This window comes from Bufo gargarizans, chromosome 3 (genome assembly GCF_014858855.1).
Source record: "Bufo gargarizans isolate SCDJY-AF-19 chromosome 3, ASM1485885v1, whole genome shotgun sequence".
NCBI lineage: Eukaryota > Metazoa > Chordata > Amphibia > Anura > Bufonidae > Bufo > Bufo gargarizans.
The window spans coordinates 471,012,476-471,029,985 of record NC_058082.1 but is presented as its reverse complement, the minus strand read 5'-3'; the positions used below and the strand labels follow the sequence as shown (position 1 = coordinate 471,029,985).

General features: G+C 40.7%; 1 protein-coding gene and 1 long non-coding RNA gene across 3 annotated transcripts in view; one reads left to right on the top strand and one right to left on the bottom strand.

Annotated features, from left to right (window-relative positions):
* GLRA2 (glycine receptor alpha 2) overlaps positions 1 to 17,510 on the bottom strand; it is a 219,321-nt gene that overhangs the window by 126,852 nt on the left and 74,959 nt on the right. For both annotated transcript variants that reach the window (XM_044283705.1, XM_044283706.1), the window contains exon 7: positions 12,236 to 12,450. In XM_044283705.1, the coding sequence (XP_044139640.1) occupies positions 12,236 to 12,450 (215 nt within the window). The remainder of the gene's footprint in view (positions 1 to 12,235; positions 12,451 to 17,510) is intronic.
* Positions 1 to 17,510, top strand: part of LOC122930364 — a 238,235-nt gene that overhangs the window by 185,495 nt on the left and 35,230 nt on the right. The window lies entirely within an intron of this gene.

The following is a 17,510-nucleotide window of genomic DNA, read 5'->3' as shown; positions in this document are numbered from 1 at the left end:
TGCAAAATCCGAAAGGTGCACTTTGGAATATGTGCCCCTTTGCCCACCTTGGCAGCAAAAAAGTGTGACACCTCTGGTATCGCCGTACTCAGGAGAAGTTGGGCAATGTGTTTTGGGGTGTCATTTCACATATACCCATGCTGGGTGAGAAAAATATCTTGGTCAAATGCCAACTTTGTATAAAAAAATTGGAAAAGTTGTCTTTTGCCAAGATATTTCTCTCACCCAGCATGGGTATATGTAAAATGACAGCCCAAAACACATTCCCCAACTTCTCCTGAGTACGGCGATACCAGATGTGTGACACTTTTTTGATGCCAAGGTGGGCAAAGGGGCACATATTCCAAAGTGCACCTTTCGGATTTCACCGGTCATTTTTTACAGATTTTGATTGCAAAGTACTTCTCACACATTTGGGCCCCTAAATTGCCAGGGCAGTATAACTACGCCACAAGTGACCCCATTTTGGAAAGAAGACACCCCAAGGTATTCCGTGAGGGGCATGGCGAGTTCCTAGAATTTTTTTTTTTTTGTCGCAAGTTAGTGGAATATGAGACTTTGTAAGGAAAAAAGAGAAAAAAAAAAAAATCATCATTTTCCGCTAACTTGTGACAAAAAATAAAAAATTCTAGGAACTCGCAGTGCCCCTCACGGAATACCTTAGGGTGTCTTCTTTCCAAAATGGGGTCACTTGTGGCGTAGTTATACTGCCCTGGCAATTTAGGGGCCCAAATGTGTGAGAAGAACTTTGCAATCAAAATGTGTAAAAAATGCCCTGCAAAATCCGAAAGGTGCACTTTGGAATATGTGCCCCTTTGCCCACCTTGGCAGCAAAAAAGTGTGACACATCTGGTATCGCCGTACTCAGGAGAAGTTGGGCAATGTGTTTTGGGGTGTCATTTTACATATACCCATGCTGGGTGAGAAAAATATCTTGGTCAAATGCCAACTTTGTATAAAAAAATGGGAAAAGTTGTCTTTTGCCAAGATATTTCTCTCACCCAGCATGGGTATATGTAAAATGACACCCCAAAACACATTCCCCAACTTCTCCTGAGTACGGCGATACCACATGTGTGACACTTTTTTGCTGCCAAGGTGGGCAAAGGGGCGCATATTCCAAAGTGCACCTTTCGGATTTCACCGGTCATTTCTTACACATTTTGATTGCAAAGTTCTTCTCACACATTTGGGCCCCTAAATTGCCAGGGCAGTATAACTACCCCACAAGTGACCCCATTTTGGAAAGAAGACACCCCAAGGTATTCTGTGATGGGCATGGTGAGTTCCTAGAATTTTTTATTTTTTGTCGCAAGTTAGTGGAATATGAGACTTTGTAAGAAAAAAAAAAAAAAAAAAATCATCATCATTTTCCGCTAACTTGTGACAAAAAATAAAAAGTTCTATGAACTCACTATGCCCATCAGCGAATACCTTAGGGTGTCTACTTTCCGAAATGGGGTCATTTGTGGGGTTTTTCTACTGTTTGGGCATTGTAGAACCTCAGGAAACATGACAGGTGCTCAGAAAATCAGAGCCGTTTCAAAAAGCGGAAATTCACATTTTTGTACCATAGTTTGTAAATGCTATAACTTTTACCCAAACCATTTTTTTTTTGCCCAAACATTTTTTTTTTATCAAAGACATGTAGAACTATAAGTTTAGCGAAAAATTTATATATGGATGTCGTTTTTTTTTGCAAAATTTCACAGCTGAAAGTGAAAAATGTCATTTTTTTGCAAAAAAATCGTTACATTTTGATTAATAACAAAAAAAGTAAAAATGTCAGCAGCAATAAAATACCACCAAATGAAAGCTCCATTAGTGAGAAGAAAAGGAGGTAAAATTCATTTGGGTGGTAAGTTGCATGACCGAGCGATAAACGGTGAAATTAGTGTAGTGCCGAAGTGTAAAAAGTGGCCTGGTCATGAAGGGGGTTTCACCTAGCGGGGCTGAAGTGGTTAATACACAGACATTTAGATTCATACATTTCCTACACTGGCACAAATGTGTTGCCAGTGACCAACCGTCTGTGCTCAGTCCTACGCGTAACCGTCGCAAGTGCATGAGGAGCTGCGGATGTGGCGGCGAGGTCCGAGAGGTATGTGGGGGTGGGAGATACGGGAGGGGGGGCCCATACATTTTTTTTTGCTAGGGGCCCAGTCATTTATAACTACGCCCCTGACCTCAGCCAAACGTTTGGCAAGGGAGTCTCTGAATTGTGGGGTAGGGTCACACTCACAAGGTAATTTGTTATAGGTGGAAGTATCGCATAAAAGTTCTAGGTTCAGCTTCTTATAAAGTGCAGAATCAAGAACAACAACTGTACAAGTCATGCTGATATAACAAAGAGGGCTGTCTAATAGAAGCATGATGTGGCTTCTCTTGATAGGTAAATCTATTTTCTAACATGTATTTTAACTGCAGTTTTTCATGATAATGCCATTCTTTTGACAAAGGACCTGGGTGCCCGAAACACGTCAAGAAGGTTATGTTTTTTATTGCTTGAGTGTTTTTTCTTCTAATAAAGTGACCAGTTGTAATACAGCAGATCTGTTATTTTTCTCACTTATATCTAATATATGTAGCATGCCTGCCACCAGTATCATTTACCTAAGTTACCTTCAATATCAGAATAAGGGCTCATGCACACGGCCGTTGTGCAGCTGTTCCGTGCATTGGGGACCTCAATTTGCGGTCTCCAATGCACTGGGATTATCCGTGCGGCGGCCAAGAGAGATCGATACCCATTCAATTTAAATGAGCCCATGATCTGTCCGCACCGTAAAAGGATAGAACATGTTCAAGTGAATGGGTCCGCATCCGTGATGTGGGGTGCACATGGCCGGTGCCAGTGTATTGCAGACCCCCTGTATGCAGGCCGCAATACGGCCACGGCCAAGCAACGGCCGTGTGCATGAGCCCTTAGACTGCTACTAAGATAAGGGGGAATGTATTAAAGGGCATCTGTCAGCAGTTCTGTACCTATGACACTGGCTGACCTGTTCCATGTGCACTTGGCAGCTGAAGGCATCTGTGTTGGTCCCATGTTCATATGTGCCTGCATTACTGAGAAAAAATAAAAATTAAGTTTCATTCATTCATTTCATATGTAAATGGGAGAATAGGAGAAATGGGAGCATTGCCGTTACACTTAAAGGCTCAGCTCTCTCTGTAACTGCCGCGCCCTCTGCACTTTGATTGACTGTCTCGGGCGTTATGATGTTTACACTGCTTGGGCCTGTCAATCAAAGTGCATAGGGCGGGCATTTGGCGAAAGACCAGAACCTCTAGGTGTAGCAGCCCCCGTTGCTCCTAGAGGCTCATTTGTGTAAATTAAAACATCATTTTTCTCAGCAATGCGGGCACATATGAACATGGGACCAACACAGATGCCTTCAGCTGCCAAGCGCACATGCAACAGGTCAGATGGTGTCATAGGGACAGATCTGCTGACAGATGCCCTTTAAGAATTTCTGGCACAATTATACATGTTTCAGAGCTATTGGCACAACCTCTTTACAGTTAAATAATGGAGAGAGAATATTTAAAGGGGTTAAGGGGTTGTCTATGTTAAGTAAAAAAAAAAAACTCAGCAAGACTAAATGATTAAATAGAATATTACCCCTGCAGACAATCAATTTCCTCAACAGTCATGTGTTTTAGGATTCTTTCACATCCGCGCTTTCCATTTCCGCTATTGAGATCCGTCATAGGATCTCAATAGCTGGGGGGGGGGGACGCTTCTGTTTTGTCCCCATTCATTGTCAAAACTCAACTGACCGAAACAGAATGCATTCCGTTCCGTTTGGTTGCATCCCCATTGCGAACAGAATAACGCTGCGATATGGTGCAGAGCAAGACGGATCCGTTTTTTTTTTTGCATAATAGAAAATGGTGGTGTGAAAGTAGACTTATACTGTTGAGGCCAGTGATTGGCTGCACGGTGACCTGTGACACATGAGACGTCATCGCTGCAGCCAGGAAAATGATGTCAGGGCTGCAGGACCTGGCCGTGACTCAGGACATAGTAGGAGCAAAAATTTGACTTATTTTGTTCTTGTAGACCCTTCACTGTTCCTGATGCAGTATTTTATGTTTTCCCTATGACCACATGACTATATACGTCGGCGGTAGAGACTTGGCTCCTATTCCAGAGCGGAGCAGGCAACATAGCCGCCACACAGCAGACTCCCAGGGCTAATGTCTGCAATCAGCGATAACACCGATCGTAAACATTTAACCCCGCCAGATGATGTTGTACAATGTGACCACTGCATCTGAGAGATGAAAACCCTATATTGACCCAGAGATTGAAGGTAACAGGTAATATTTACCACACAGGGAATACCATAAAAACAAAAAATATAAAACTATGGTGGAATTATTTTTTAGTTTCAGTTCCACCCCATTTGGAATTTTTTTCCAGTTTCACGCTATATCATATGCAATATTAAATGTTTCCATTTGAAATTACAACTTGACCTGCAAAAAGCCAGCCCTCATATGGCTATGTGAACAGAAAAATAAAAAAGTTATAGCTCCAGGAAGGCCGGAAATGAAAAATGAAAACGCAAAAACGGAAAATCGCTCAGTAAGGAAATAGTTAACTTGGACCAAGACTTTCATAACAAACCATTACTCCATGTACGTGCTCCATAGACTCGTCACACTGTCCGACCCCTAGAAAAACCGCATTAGAAGAATTCACTTGTCCTATAAATGCCATTGTCCCGCTTTACATTGTGTTCCATGCCTATCTCTCACATATCTCACTCTGTGTCTGAGTGAATTGCTTCAAGAACACAAACAGAATATCTTGGAATAATATATTAAAAACTTGCCAGTAAGACAAGATTGACGGATTAGGTATACAAGTGATGAGATTTGTTTGGAGATATCCTCTTATTGGCCCATTAACAATCTGATAAGACCAGTTTCCATGACAACTGACTATGGTTGAGACACGAAATATCTAAAAAAAGATGCGGCAGGTATCTTTGTCTATACACCTTCCCTGCTTTTATTTTATTTTTTCACCTGTAAGAGTCATGGCAGATGAGCTTTTGATACGTACGTTTTTTTCTTTTTTTCTTACGTCCCCGGGTCATTATCCGTCTAGTATGCTCTATTATCATCTGATGACAGAATTTATTTATAGAAAGAAAATGAATGGCAGAAGATTCTATGCTGTTTCTTTCTTTTTTTTGTGTGGAGCAAAAAACGTGTGCGCCCCGTGCTCATGCTGCGGGCTGCAATGCTCGAACACCACTTTACACCACAAACTATTTACTTTAATGGGTACGCAATCCGTTTTTTGCATTCCGTATATGGTCCGTATACGAAACCATTCATTTCAATGGTTCCGCAAAAATGTACTCCGTATGCATTCCGTTTTCGTATTTCCATTTTTACGTTCCATTGAAAGATAGAACATGTCCTATTATTGCTCGCAAATCACGTCCACAATGAGTCCGCAAAAAGACGGAACACATACGGAAATGCATCAGTATGTCTTCCGTATCTGTTCCGTTTTTGCGGAACCATCTATTTAAAATGTTCTGCCCACCCCAATTTTTTCTATGTAATTACTGTATACTGTATATGCCATGCGGAAAAACGCAACGGAAAAACGAAACAGAAATGGAAACACAATGGAAACAAAAAACGGAACAACGGATCCATGAAAAACGGACCGCAAAACACTGAAAAAGCCTTACGGTCGTGTGAAAGAGGCCTTTGTGTGCATCCGCATCCGTTCCGTCATTTTTCACAGTTTAGCGGAGGTCCCATTCATTTCTCTGGAGCTGTGAAAAAAACTGATAGTTCTCAGTTTTTTCTCCGCGTCCATGATCCGTGATTCCAGTCCGTCAAAAAAATATAACCTGTCCTATTCTTGTCAGTGGAAAATGGAGAACGGACCCATTCAAATCAATGGGTCTGTCAAAAAAAAAAACGGATGCACAACTGGTATGTCATCCGTGTCCGCGTCCGTGTCCGTTTTTTTCTGCAAGACCTTGGTGCAAAAAATGTACACTTTTCATTAGCCTTCCTTTTTTTTCCCCTGTCAGACAAAAAAAAAAAAAGGAAGACAGAAGGAAACACAACTGAAGCAAAATCGGACACGGACCACTGAAGCCAAATCACTGACAGTGAAAAAACACTGTCGTGTACATGAGACCTTAGTAAGTGAAAGGATTTTTAAAACCAGCCCCTGTATAGCTCCACCTGCTGTTTGTTCTTTTCCTTATTCTTTGTCTGTCTCACTGAGTTGGTCGCACATGCTCAGTTTAAATCTTCAACTGCCACCAGCCATATGTTCCAGGGAGACCCGTACCTGAAAGTACACACTCCCTAATCTTCCAGCCCAAAGATAATCTAGTAAAGATATTGGAGCGGTGAATGTGGAGATCTCTGGACCCACATGAGGTACAGGGCTGGTTCTAGCTTCGTTAGAAAGAGATTCTCATATACTATATGATGTCTGATTTTCATTGTTTACATCAATCATGGCCAAGGCATCAAAATTGAATACGCATGTTCCGGTGTCCTAGGGGTGGCTAAAAAAAAGTACCTTTAATGGACCACTCTGGTTAAAAATAAAAAATCAGCCATCACATGGTATTTACTGTATATGTGTTCCGTACTTTCCGTGCTCTCTTTTATTTCCTGTTACTGCGTTCTAGTATCTGGCTGCTATCTCCATATCTCCATGACTCCACGATTCCAAGGCCAGTAATGGAGTCAGCTTTATAGCGATTACCCCTCAGTACATAAATATCAGTGAGCAGTGGTCACACCTACTGTAAGGCCCTGCCACCGAGGTGAAAATGTCAAATTGTAGCGTGAATGATGTGTCATGGAGCCTGAGAGACATAAACTGTAATTTTACATCTTAACTTTATTGCAGCCCCATCCTTACTGGTCTTCTCTTTATATACTGCAGATGAGCTTGTATGCCCTATATTGGATCAGGAGAACACTGTTCTGTTGTTATCGCAGAAAAGGCTGTGGCCTAGCAGAGAACGGCAGGGGGCACCTTCAGGGGAATGATACTTTGGAAGCATGTACAGCTCCATTACTTTGGCCAAAGGATGAATTTTTAGCTTTTACCTGGACTGACTCTTTAAGACATCAGACCTTTACCTCAGGAGATGCCAGGAAAAGATAACGTCTGGGCACATCCTATGTAATATAGCTCCCCACCAGAGGGGTGAATACATGCCATAAAGACATGCAGTGAATGTCTGACCCCTTGCAAAAACCTTAAACCCTTATCTAAATCATAGACCCTTGACACCCGTATTCAGTCTTGTTTCGAGGCCATCGCTGCTCTTCAGTAGAGTTTAGGGTTTTGGTTGGTTTGCATTTTTTTTTTTTTTTTTTTTTACATATTTTAATGTTAAATTGACACTCCAGTCCAAACCTAAACATTTGACTATACATGATGCATAGTCAATATACTTGGTGCCCTCTATATTCCTATGCTGCCTTTGTTCCTCTATTATTATCCCCAGTTGGATTCCTTTTAAGATGACTGCCACATTCTCAGGCTTCCCCATGCAGAGCACTATAGGGAACTCTAAGAAACACCCTTCTTCCACTGCCTTCAGATGGACACAATACCTACATCATTGGTGATGGGCACTGGAGGGGCAGTATGTCTTAAAGTTTCCCATTGGATATGAGATAACGGTTAGATAAGCGGGGTCTGACTGCTGAGATCCCCATCATTTACTAGAATGGGAATCTCCTGCGGCTCTCATTCTGGCACTTCTGGGTCCTCGCTGGTCTCTAGTTCCTGGTCCATCTCCATTGGATGAGCGGTCAGACACTGGTGTTCAGTGGAGCTATCACTTTTTTATATACAGGTCCTTCTAAAAAAATTAGCATATTGTGATAAAGTTCATTATTTTCTGTAATGTACTGATAAACATTAGATTTTCATATATTTTAGATTCATTACACACAACTGAAGTAGTTCAAGCCTTTTATTGTTTCAATATTGATGATTTTGGCATACAGCTCATGAAAACTCAAATTTCCTATCTCAAAAAATTAGCATATTTCATCCGACCAATAAAAGAAAAGTGTTTTTAATACAAAAAAAGTCAACCTTCAAATAATTATGTTCAGTTATACACTCAATACTTGGTCGGGAATCCTTTTGCAGAAATGACTGCTTCAATGCGGCGTGGCATGGAGGCAATCAGCCTGTGGCACTGCTGAGGTGTTATGGAGGCCCAGGATGCTTCGATAGCGGCCTTAAGCTCATCCAGAGTGTTGGGTCTTGCGTATCTCAACTTTCTCTTCCCAATATCCCACAGATTCTCTATGGGGTTCAGGTCAAGAGAGTTGGCAGGCCAATTGAGCACAGTAATACCATGGTCAGTAAACCATTTACCAGTGGTTTTGGCACTGTGAGCAGGTGCCAGGTCGTGCTGAAAAATTAAATCTTCATCTCCATAAAGCTTTTCAGCAGATGGAAGCATGAAGTGCTCCAAAATCTCCTGATAGCTAGCTGCATTGACCCTGCCCTTGATAAAACACAGTGGACCAACACCAGCAGCTGACATAGCACCCCAGACCATCACTGACTGTGGGTACTTGACACTGGACTTCAGGCATTTTGGCATTTCCCTCTCCCCAGTCTTCCTCCAGATTTCCGAATGACATGCAACAGTCCAGTGCTGCTTTTCTGTAGCCCAGGTCAGGCGCTTCTGCCGCTGTTTCTGGTTCAAAAGTGGCTTGACCTGGGGAATGCTGCACCTGTAGCCCATTTCCTGCACACGCCTGTACACGGTGGCTCTGGATATTTCTACTCCAGACTCAGTCCACTGCTTCCGCAGGTCCCCCAAGGTCTGGAATCGGTCCTTCTCCACAATCTTCCTCATGGTCCGGTCACCTCTTCTCGTTGTGCAGCGTTTTCTGCCACACTTTTTCCTTCGCACAGACTTCCCACTGAGATGCCTTGATACAGCACTCTGGGAACAGCCTATTCGTTCAGAAATGTCTTTCTGTGTCTTACCCTCTTGCTTGAGGGTGTCAATGATGGCCTTCTGGACAGCAGTCAGGTCGGCAGTCTTACCCATGATTGCGGTTTTGAGTAATGAACCAGGCTGGGAGTTTTTAAAAGCCTCAGGAATATTTTGCAGGTGTTTAGAGTTAATTAGTTGATTCAGATGATTAGGTTAATAGCTTGTTTAGAGAACCTTTTCGTGATATGCTAATTTTTTTAGATAGGAATTTTGGGTTTTCATGAGCTGTATGCCAAAATCATCAATATTAAAACAATAAAAGGCTTGAACTACTTCAGTTGTGTGTAATGAATCTAAAATATATGAAAGTCTAATGTTTATCAGTACATTACAGAAAATAATTAATTTTATCACAATATGCTAATTAGGACCTGTATATATATACCATTCTGAACTTTAAATTTTTTTTTATTAGAAAACCCCTTTAATGCTTACTGCATCTCAGTATAGTAAGTTTTAATATCTATATGGAATACCATGCAGGATGCACAGCTGTAAATTCTCTTGGAAGACTAAACTTCACTTACAAGGGACTATTAATATACAGTCCTGATCAAAAGTTTAAGACCACTTGAAAAATGGCAAAAAATCATATTTAGCATGGCTGGATCTTAACAAGGTTCCAAGTAGAGCTTTAACATGCAACAAGAAGAAATGGGAGTGAGACAAAAAAAAATTTGAGCATTCAATTTAATGAAAACAACAAATAAACTGAAACGGACTGTTTTTCAGCTGATCAAAAGTTTAGGACCACATGCCTTTAAAAGGCCAAATCTGTGGATTCATTGTCATTTTCTGTCAGGTAGTCACACATTGTGATGGCAAAGGCAAAAAAACTCTCCCTTTTTTATTGTTGTCGGGTTTTTGAACTGCATAAGCAGGGTCTCTCACAGCGCACCATCGCTGCTGAGGTGGGATGCAGTAAGACAGTCATTTGGAATTTCTTAAATTCTTAAATGATCCTGAGGGTTATGGAATAAAAAAGTCAAGTGGAAGACCCCCAAAAATTTCATCAGCACTGAGCCGGAGGATCCAATTGGCTGTCCGTCAAGACACTGGACGATCCTCGACTCAAATTAAGGCCCTTACTGGTGCTGACTGCAGCCCCATAACCATCAGACGGCATCTGAGACTGAAGGGCTTCAAAAACAAAAAATGTCTTCAAAGACCTCGTCTCCTTGAACGCGACAGAACTGCTCGTTTGGACTTTGCAAGAGAGCACCAAACATGGGACATTCAAGGGTGGAAGAAAGTTTTATTCTCTAATGAGAAAAAATGTTACCTTGATGGTCCTGATGGTTTCCAATGTTACTGGCATGATAAGCAGATCCTACCTAAGATGTTTTCTACGCGCCACAGTGGAGGGGGCGCCATAATGGTCTAGGGTGCTTTTTCCTTCAGTGGAACAATGGAGCTTCAGGAAGTGCAGGGGAGTCAAACAGCTGTTGGCTATGTCCAGATGTTGCAGAGCGAATTCCTCATGACTGAGGGCCCTCGTCTGTGTGGTAATGACTGGGTTTTTCAACAGGACAACGCTACAGTATACAATGCTCGCAGGACAAGTGACTTCTTCCAGGAGAATAACATCACTCTTTTGGCCCATCCTGTGTGTTCCCCTGATCTAAATCCATTTGAGAACCTTTGGGGATGGATGGAAAGGGAAGTTTACAAAAATGGACAACAGTTCCAGACAGTAGATGGCCTTCGTGCAGCCGTCTTCACCACTTGGAGAAATGTTCCCACTCACCTCATGGAAACGCTTGCATCAAGCATGCCGAAACAAATTTTTGAAGTGATAAACAATAACGGCGGAGCTACTCATTACTGAGTTCATGTTTGGAGGTTGGATTTCTGTTTTGGGGGGGTTTAGTTTTTTTTTGGAGGTGTGGTCCTAAACCTTTGATCAGCTGAAAAACAGCCTGTTTCAGTTTATTCGTTGTTTTCATTAAATTGAATGCTCAAAAAATGTTTTGTGTCACTCTCATTTCTTCTTGTCGCATTTTGAAGCTCTACTTGGAACCTTGTTAAGATCCAGCCATGCTAAATATAATTTTTTGCCATTTTTCAAGTGGTCTTAAACTTTTGATCAGGACTGTATAAATCCCGGTAGAGTTATCAGAAATATTAATTATAAAAGTTGCATGGAGAAGAACGCTAGCAAAGAGGTCAGACACAGCCGGCATCACTTTTACATAAACATTGCTCTCTAGCGCATTTTGGGTATTATTATCTCTTGCCGGTTGAACATAACATACACTGTAACAGTGACACATTGTACAGTAATACTTGTCATACTTGCCAGGATGATATTAGCAGCCAGGAATGTAATAACAATACCTGTAATAAACCAAGCCACTTACAATTGACAAAGTCACTTAACTCTCTAAAAAGGTGTTCCAAAAAAGTTTATACAATTTTCTCAGTTCTATTATATAAACTAATCGCAGTATACATGAAATAATAAATATTAGGTTTAAAGGAGTTGTCCTAGATTAGAAGAGCATGACAACTTTCTTTTCTCTAAAAACAGTGTCACACCTGTCCATAGGTTGTACCTGGTATTGCAGCTCAACCCTATTTACTCAAATAGTGCTAGGCAGACACAACCAATGGACAGGTGTGGTGCTGTTCCTGGTAGAAAGCAGCCATGTTTTTCTAATACTGGACAACCCCTTTGAAGTTTTTGGTACCTCATCTATTCACATGGACAGAAGACAGCCAGTGAACAATACCATGGGAGAAGGTCATACAGACATATATTGCTATAATAACTGGCTACATGCTCCAAGTGAAATATTGGGTGACTTACAAGTTTACCTTAAAGGGATAGTCTAGTTGGTATTTATTTTTTGCCAGAGAGGCATTGAAAAAAGTGAAACTCCCCTCACTAGTATATGACTACGGTGCTGACAATTTCTAGTCCGCTGATCTCTACTTCTTGATTCTTCTTGGCTCACAGAAACTAGATGCTCAGCCAATAACTGGCTATGTGGTGGCCCACCTCAGCCATTGATCGGCTCAGTGGTCATCATTTACAATGAGTTGAGAGGTACTAAGAACTAGTGGACTAGAAGAGTCTTGTGGGAATCACTACAAGAGATGCTGCAGGTGATCAGTGAGGTATTATTTTTGTTCCTTGTGTTTTTTAAGTTATTCTGATCCTATTTTTTTAAACAACCCCTTTAGAGTTCCCTTACCTTTGGAAGAGAGGCTCTTGAGCCTGAGCTCTGAGTAGTCATTGTTAGGACAGTTGTAATTCCCAAAGCAACTCTGGCTGGAGCAGCATCCATATTAATCCAGAAGGACACCCAGGATAAGATGACAATAAGTAAGCTGGGGATGTACATCTGTATCAAGTAATATCCCATCTGACGTTCCAGGTGAAACTTAACCTCAATGCATGTAAACTTTCCTAAAAACAAATGGAAAAATTGTCATGGCACATTCAGCATGAGAGGCTAAAACCCTCCTCTCTGTATAGATGTGCCTCACACATACATAGATAATGTGCATAGGAGAAGACACATGACAGTTTCAACATCAAGTCCATGGCAATAACCACAAAACTCCAGCCAATGCACTCCATAGCTCCTCATGGCCCATTCACCCACAGGAGGATGCAAAGCAATGGGCAAGATGCTGTTGTGGCTGAGACCAGCCAAGTTAACAGACAGCTTGTCCTCGTGCAAGGCAGGCAAATTGCTTGCTTCAAACTGAAGCTAGGCACACAGATGAGATAGCTGTTGGCTAAATGATCATTCGACAGGCAGCTATCTCTACCTATTGGGATTGCATATGTAGTGAGTGAGGGTAGGAATGGAAACTGAGAACAAAAAGAGAGCCATAGGTTGTCAGGCGAACCTGCTGAAATCATGAGCTTCATCTAACAGAATGAACTCTCACACTTCATGTTCTGCCTTATGGTGCCTCTGTATAGTACAGTACTATATTAAGAAGCCATTCTCCTCTGCAATGCTAGTAAAGGAGAAACGCTCCATAATGTGACATCCAATCAAACATGACATGATTTTGTCCAGAGCTCAGAGGCTCAGTAGGGCCTGATGGAAGTCAATGAGTGAAGTCAATAGATAGGACGCTCTTCTATCTATCTATCTAAATAGGTTCTTATTGAATTCAATGGGTAAAGTCAGTAGATACAGTAGGAAGCTCTTCTATCTATTCATCCATCTATCTATATAGGTTCTGATGGAAGTCAATGAGTAAAGTCAATAGATAGTAAGCCCATCTATCTATTCATCCGTCCATCTAACTACGGATGTAGCAGAGTTAAAACACATGCTTTATGAGACATTTTATCTAAACTAAATGCGTTAAGCAATTGCTTTCCAATTGCTTTTGTTTCAAGATAAGGCGATGAGTTAAAAAATTTGAGTTAAGCGTGTGTGTGTTACCCCTGCTACATCTGTATATAGGTTCTGATAAAGGTCAATGGGTGAAGACAATAGATACAGTAGGAAGCTCTTCTATTTATTCTTCCATATATCTATCTATATAGGTTGTAATGGAAGTCAATGGGTGAAGTCAATAGATAGGAAGCCCATCTATCTATTCATCCATCCATCTATCTGATAAGAGTTAGATGGAAGTCAATGGGTGAAGTCCATAGCTAGGAAGCCCATCTATTCATCCTTCCATCTACTGTATATAGGGCCTGATGGAAGTCAGTGGGTGAAGTCAATAGCTAGGAAGCCCATCTACTATTTATCCATCTATCTACTCTATATAGGGCCTGATGGAAGACAATGGGTGAAGTTAATAGCTAGGAAGCCCATCTATTCATCCAACCATCTGTATAGGGCCTGATGGAAGTCAATAGGTGCCGTATTATGGCTGCGTAGAATTCAGAGATAAATCACACACTGTAAAGTATGTTTGATATATAAAGTGAGTAAATGTGAAGTAATTTAATTTCTAAACCAATTGTTATATGAATACATATTTTAGGCTCAATGGACTATTGCTTTTTGGAACTGGGCTGCTAGGCATGAATATGACCAGAAGCAATTTGCATTGAAGTTCTATATTTTCCCTATACTTGTGTTGATTTCCTCTGGGTACAGTATCCTTTCACACGCCAAAGACATATTGATAGGTTAACTGCTTCCTATGAACCTGGTCTTAGACTACAAGATTGAAAATCCCAATGATGACAGACAGGTGAGTGAATACGTCTCCCAGACAGCTCTGACAGTGGAATAGATTGGGTCGTTCAAACATAATGGGAGTAAACTGTGTAAAATGACCCAGAAGAATATTACAGGGGTTGTTCAGGATAAGGCTACATTCACACAAACGTATGTGTTTTGCAGCAGGCAAAACACGGATCCACAAAAATACAGATGACATCCGTTTAGCATCCGTATTGCATCTGTTTTTTGCGGATCCATTGAAACAATGCCTATCCTTGCAAAGCGGACAAGAATAGGAAATTTTCTATCTTTTTGGCGGAGCTATGGAACCTACATACGGATGTGAACCCATTCATTTCCTATCCGCAAGAAAATTTTATGGAATGAACATGGAAACAAAATATGTTTGTGTGCATGAGGCCTTAAAAAAAAGCGCATTTTTTCAGCTGTATCTGGTATTATTTATTTTAATATTTATTTTATTTATTTACTCCCTTATTATTAGAGCTCAACTTCAGCTCCATAAACAATAACAAACAAAAACAAAAATTCATGGATTCATTTCATAATGTCACACACATTATTGCGGCATATTTTATCTGCCGTGGTTTGCAGAAAATCACTTGCATGTATTAAATATACATATTTTACATGCTTCCCGGACTGTAGTGACAAATAATTAAAAGTGACTTGGGAATTCTTCCTCCCCACTTTAAATATATCGCTGCAAACCTCCCTTCATTGTAGAGTTTTCACATTAAGACGGTACTTTCTACACTGCCTGTGACCCTCTTGGACTTGAAATTGTGTTTTTTTTCCCTAACAGTGACAGATGCAAGTATGACACATGTGCCTGAATCTGCCACATTCCATTATCAGATTGAACACAATGACACAACTCATGCAACTAGTAGAATAGGTTCATGCTTATCTGGGAAATGATGGCTGTGGTTAAAATGTATTCATTTGGAAACAGTCCGGGGCCTGCCTGCGAATTCATCGCCTCCTCTCAACATATAAAATCTAATGAACTCCCATCAGTCAGAAAAAAGCTTCAAGGAGTCTCAGGGGAATCATATTTTTAACAAGGAATGATGGTGCTTTCTTTGATTTATTATGGAAGCATCTGAAGAAGATGTGCAATGTAGGCACGAGTGTATTCTAAATAGATCACACAGCATATGTATGTACGGATAGTCCTCAATCTGATGTTACAATACTCCAGAGAATGTTAATATGACCTTCACTGAACAATGAGAGGAAGAGCACTGTAACATATGATGCAGCGCCCCACGCTTTATCAACATTTGCTTCCAAAGACAGTATGTAGTCTACAGTCAGTACAATCCTACAATCCTTGAAATCTCAGTCAGAACATCTCTCAGAACATCTCTAGTGCTTCATTTTTGATATAACGATAATGGTTTCTATTTGACAGTGCATTTTATTGTAGAGGTGTACATGGAAATCACATTTTTCCACTTATGTGCATTCTTTAAAAACATTTAGCTCTAAATTGATGCATTCCATTTAGTTTTAAACAGAGAATTTTCTATTCTGCTAGAGTTCCATATAGAACAGATGTCAGTCTGTCTGTACGGTATATCATCTCAAATCTATTATCTTTCTTCTCAAATCCATCTATCTGTCTATCTATCTACCTAAAAAGGTGGAATTTTTTAATTCACCTATGCTTCTGCAACGTTTCAGCTCAACTAGAGCCTTGATCTATCTATTATCTATCCATCTATTTATATATAATCTACAGTGGATCTAAAAAGTCTACACACCCCTGTTAAAATATCAGGTTTCTGTGATGTAAAAAAATGAGACAAAGATAAATCATTTCAGAACTTTTTCCACCAATTGTACAACTCAATTGAAAAACAAACTGAAATCTATTATGTAGAGGGGAAAAAAAATATAAAAATAAAATATGGTTGCATAAGTGTGCACACCCTTAAACTAATACTTTGTTGAAGCACCTTTTGATTTTATTACAGCACTCAGTCTTTTTGGGTATGGGTCTATCAGTATGGCACATTTTGACTTGGCAAGATTTGCCCACTCCTCTTTGCAAAAACACTCCAAATCTGTCAGATTGCGAGAGCATCTCCTGTGCACAGAGCTCTTCAGATCACCCCTAAAATTTTCAATTGGATTCAGGTCTGGGCTCTGGCTGGGCCATTCCAAAACTGTAATCTTCTTCTGGTGAAGCCATTCCTTTGTTGATTTTGATGTATGGTTTGGGTCGTTGTCATGCTGAAAGATGAAATTCCTCTTCATGTTCAGCTTTCTAGCAGAAACCTGAAGGTTTTGTGCCAATATTGACTGGTATTTGGAACTGTTCATAATTCCCTCTAGCTTAACTAAGGCCCCAGTTCCAGCTAAAGAAAAACAGCCCCTTGGCATGATGCTGCCACCACCATGCTTCCCTGTGGGGATGGTGTTCTTTTGGTGATGTGCAGTGTTGTTTTTGCGCCAAACATATCTTTTGGAATTATGGCCAAAAAGTTAAACCTTGGTTTCATCAGATATAACACATTTTCCCACATGCTTTTTGGAGACTTTAAATGTGTTTTTGCAAAATGTAGCCTGACTTGGATGTTTTTATTCGTAAGAAAAGGCTTTCGTCTTGCCACTCTACCCCATAGCCCAGACATATGAAGAATACGGGAGATTGTTGTCACATGTACCACACAGCCAGTACTAGCCAGATATTCCTGCAGCTCCTTTAATGTTGCTGTAGGCCTTTTGGTCGCCTCCAAGACCAGTTTTCTTCTCGTCTTTTCATCAATTTTGGAGGGACGGTCAGTTCTTGGTAATGTCACTGTTGTGCCATATTTTCTCCACTTGATGATGACTGTCTTCACTGTGCTCCATAGTATATCTAATGCCTTGGAAATTCTTTTGTACCCTTCCCCTGACTGATACCTTTCAACAATGAGATCTCTCTGATGCTTTGGAAGCTCTCTTTGGACCATGGCTTTTGCTGTGGGATGCGACTAAGAAAATTTCAGGAAAGACCAACTAGAGCAGCTGAACTTTATTGGGGGTCAATCAGAGGCACTTTAAATGATGGCAGGTGTATGCTGACTCCTATTTAACATGATTTTAAATGTGATTGCTTAATTCTGAACACAGCTACATCCCCAGTTATAAGAGGGCGTGCACACTTATGAAACCTCAATTGAGTTGTACAGTTTATAGGTCACATTAAAAGTGGAAAAAGGTCACATTAAAGGTGGAAAAAGTTCTCTCATTTTTTTACAGACACAGAAACCTGACATTTTAACAGGGGTGTGTAGACTTTTTATATCCA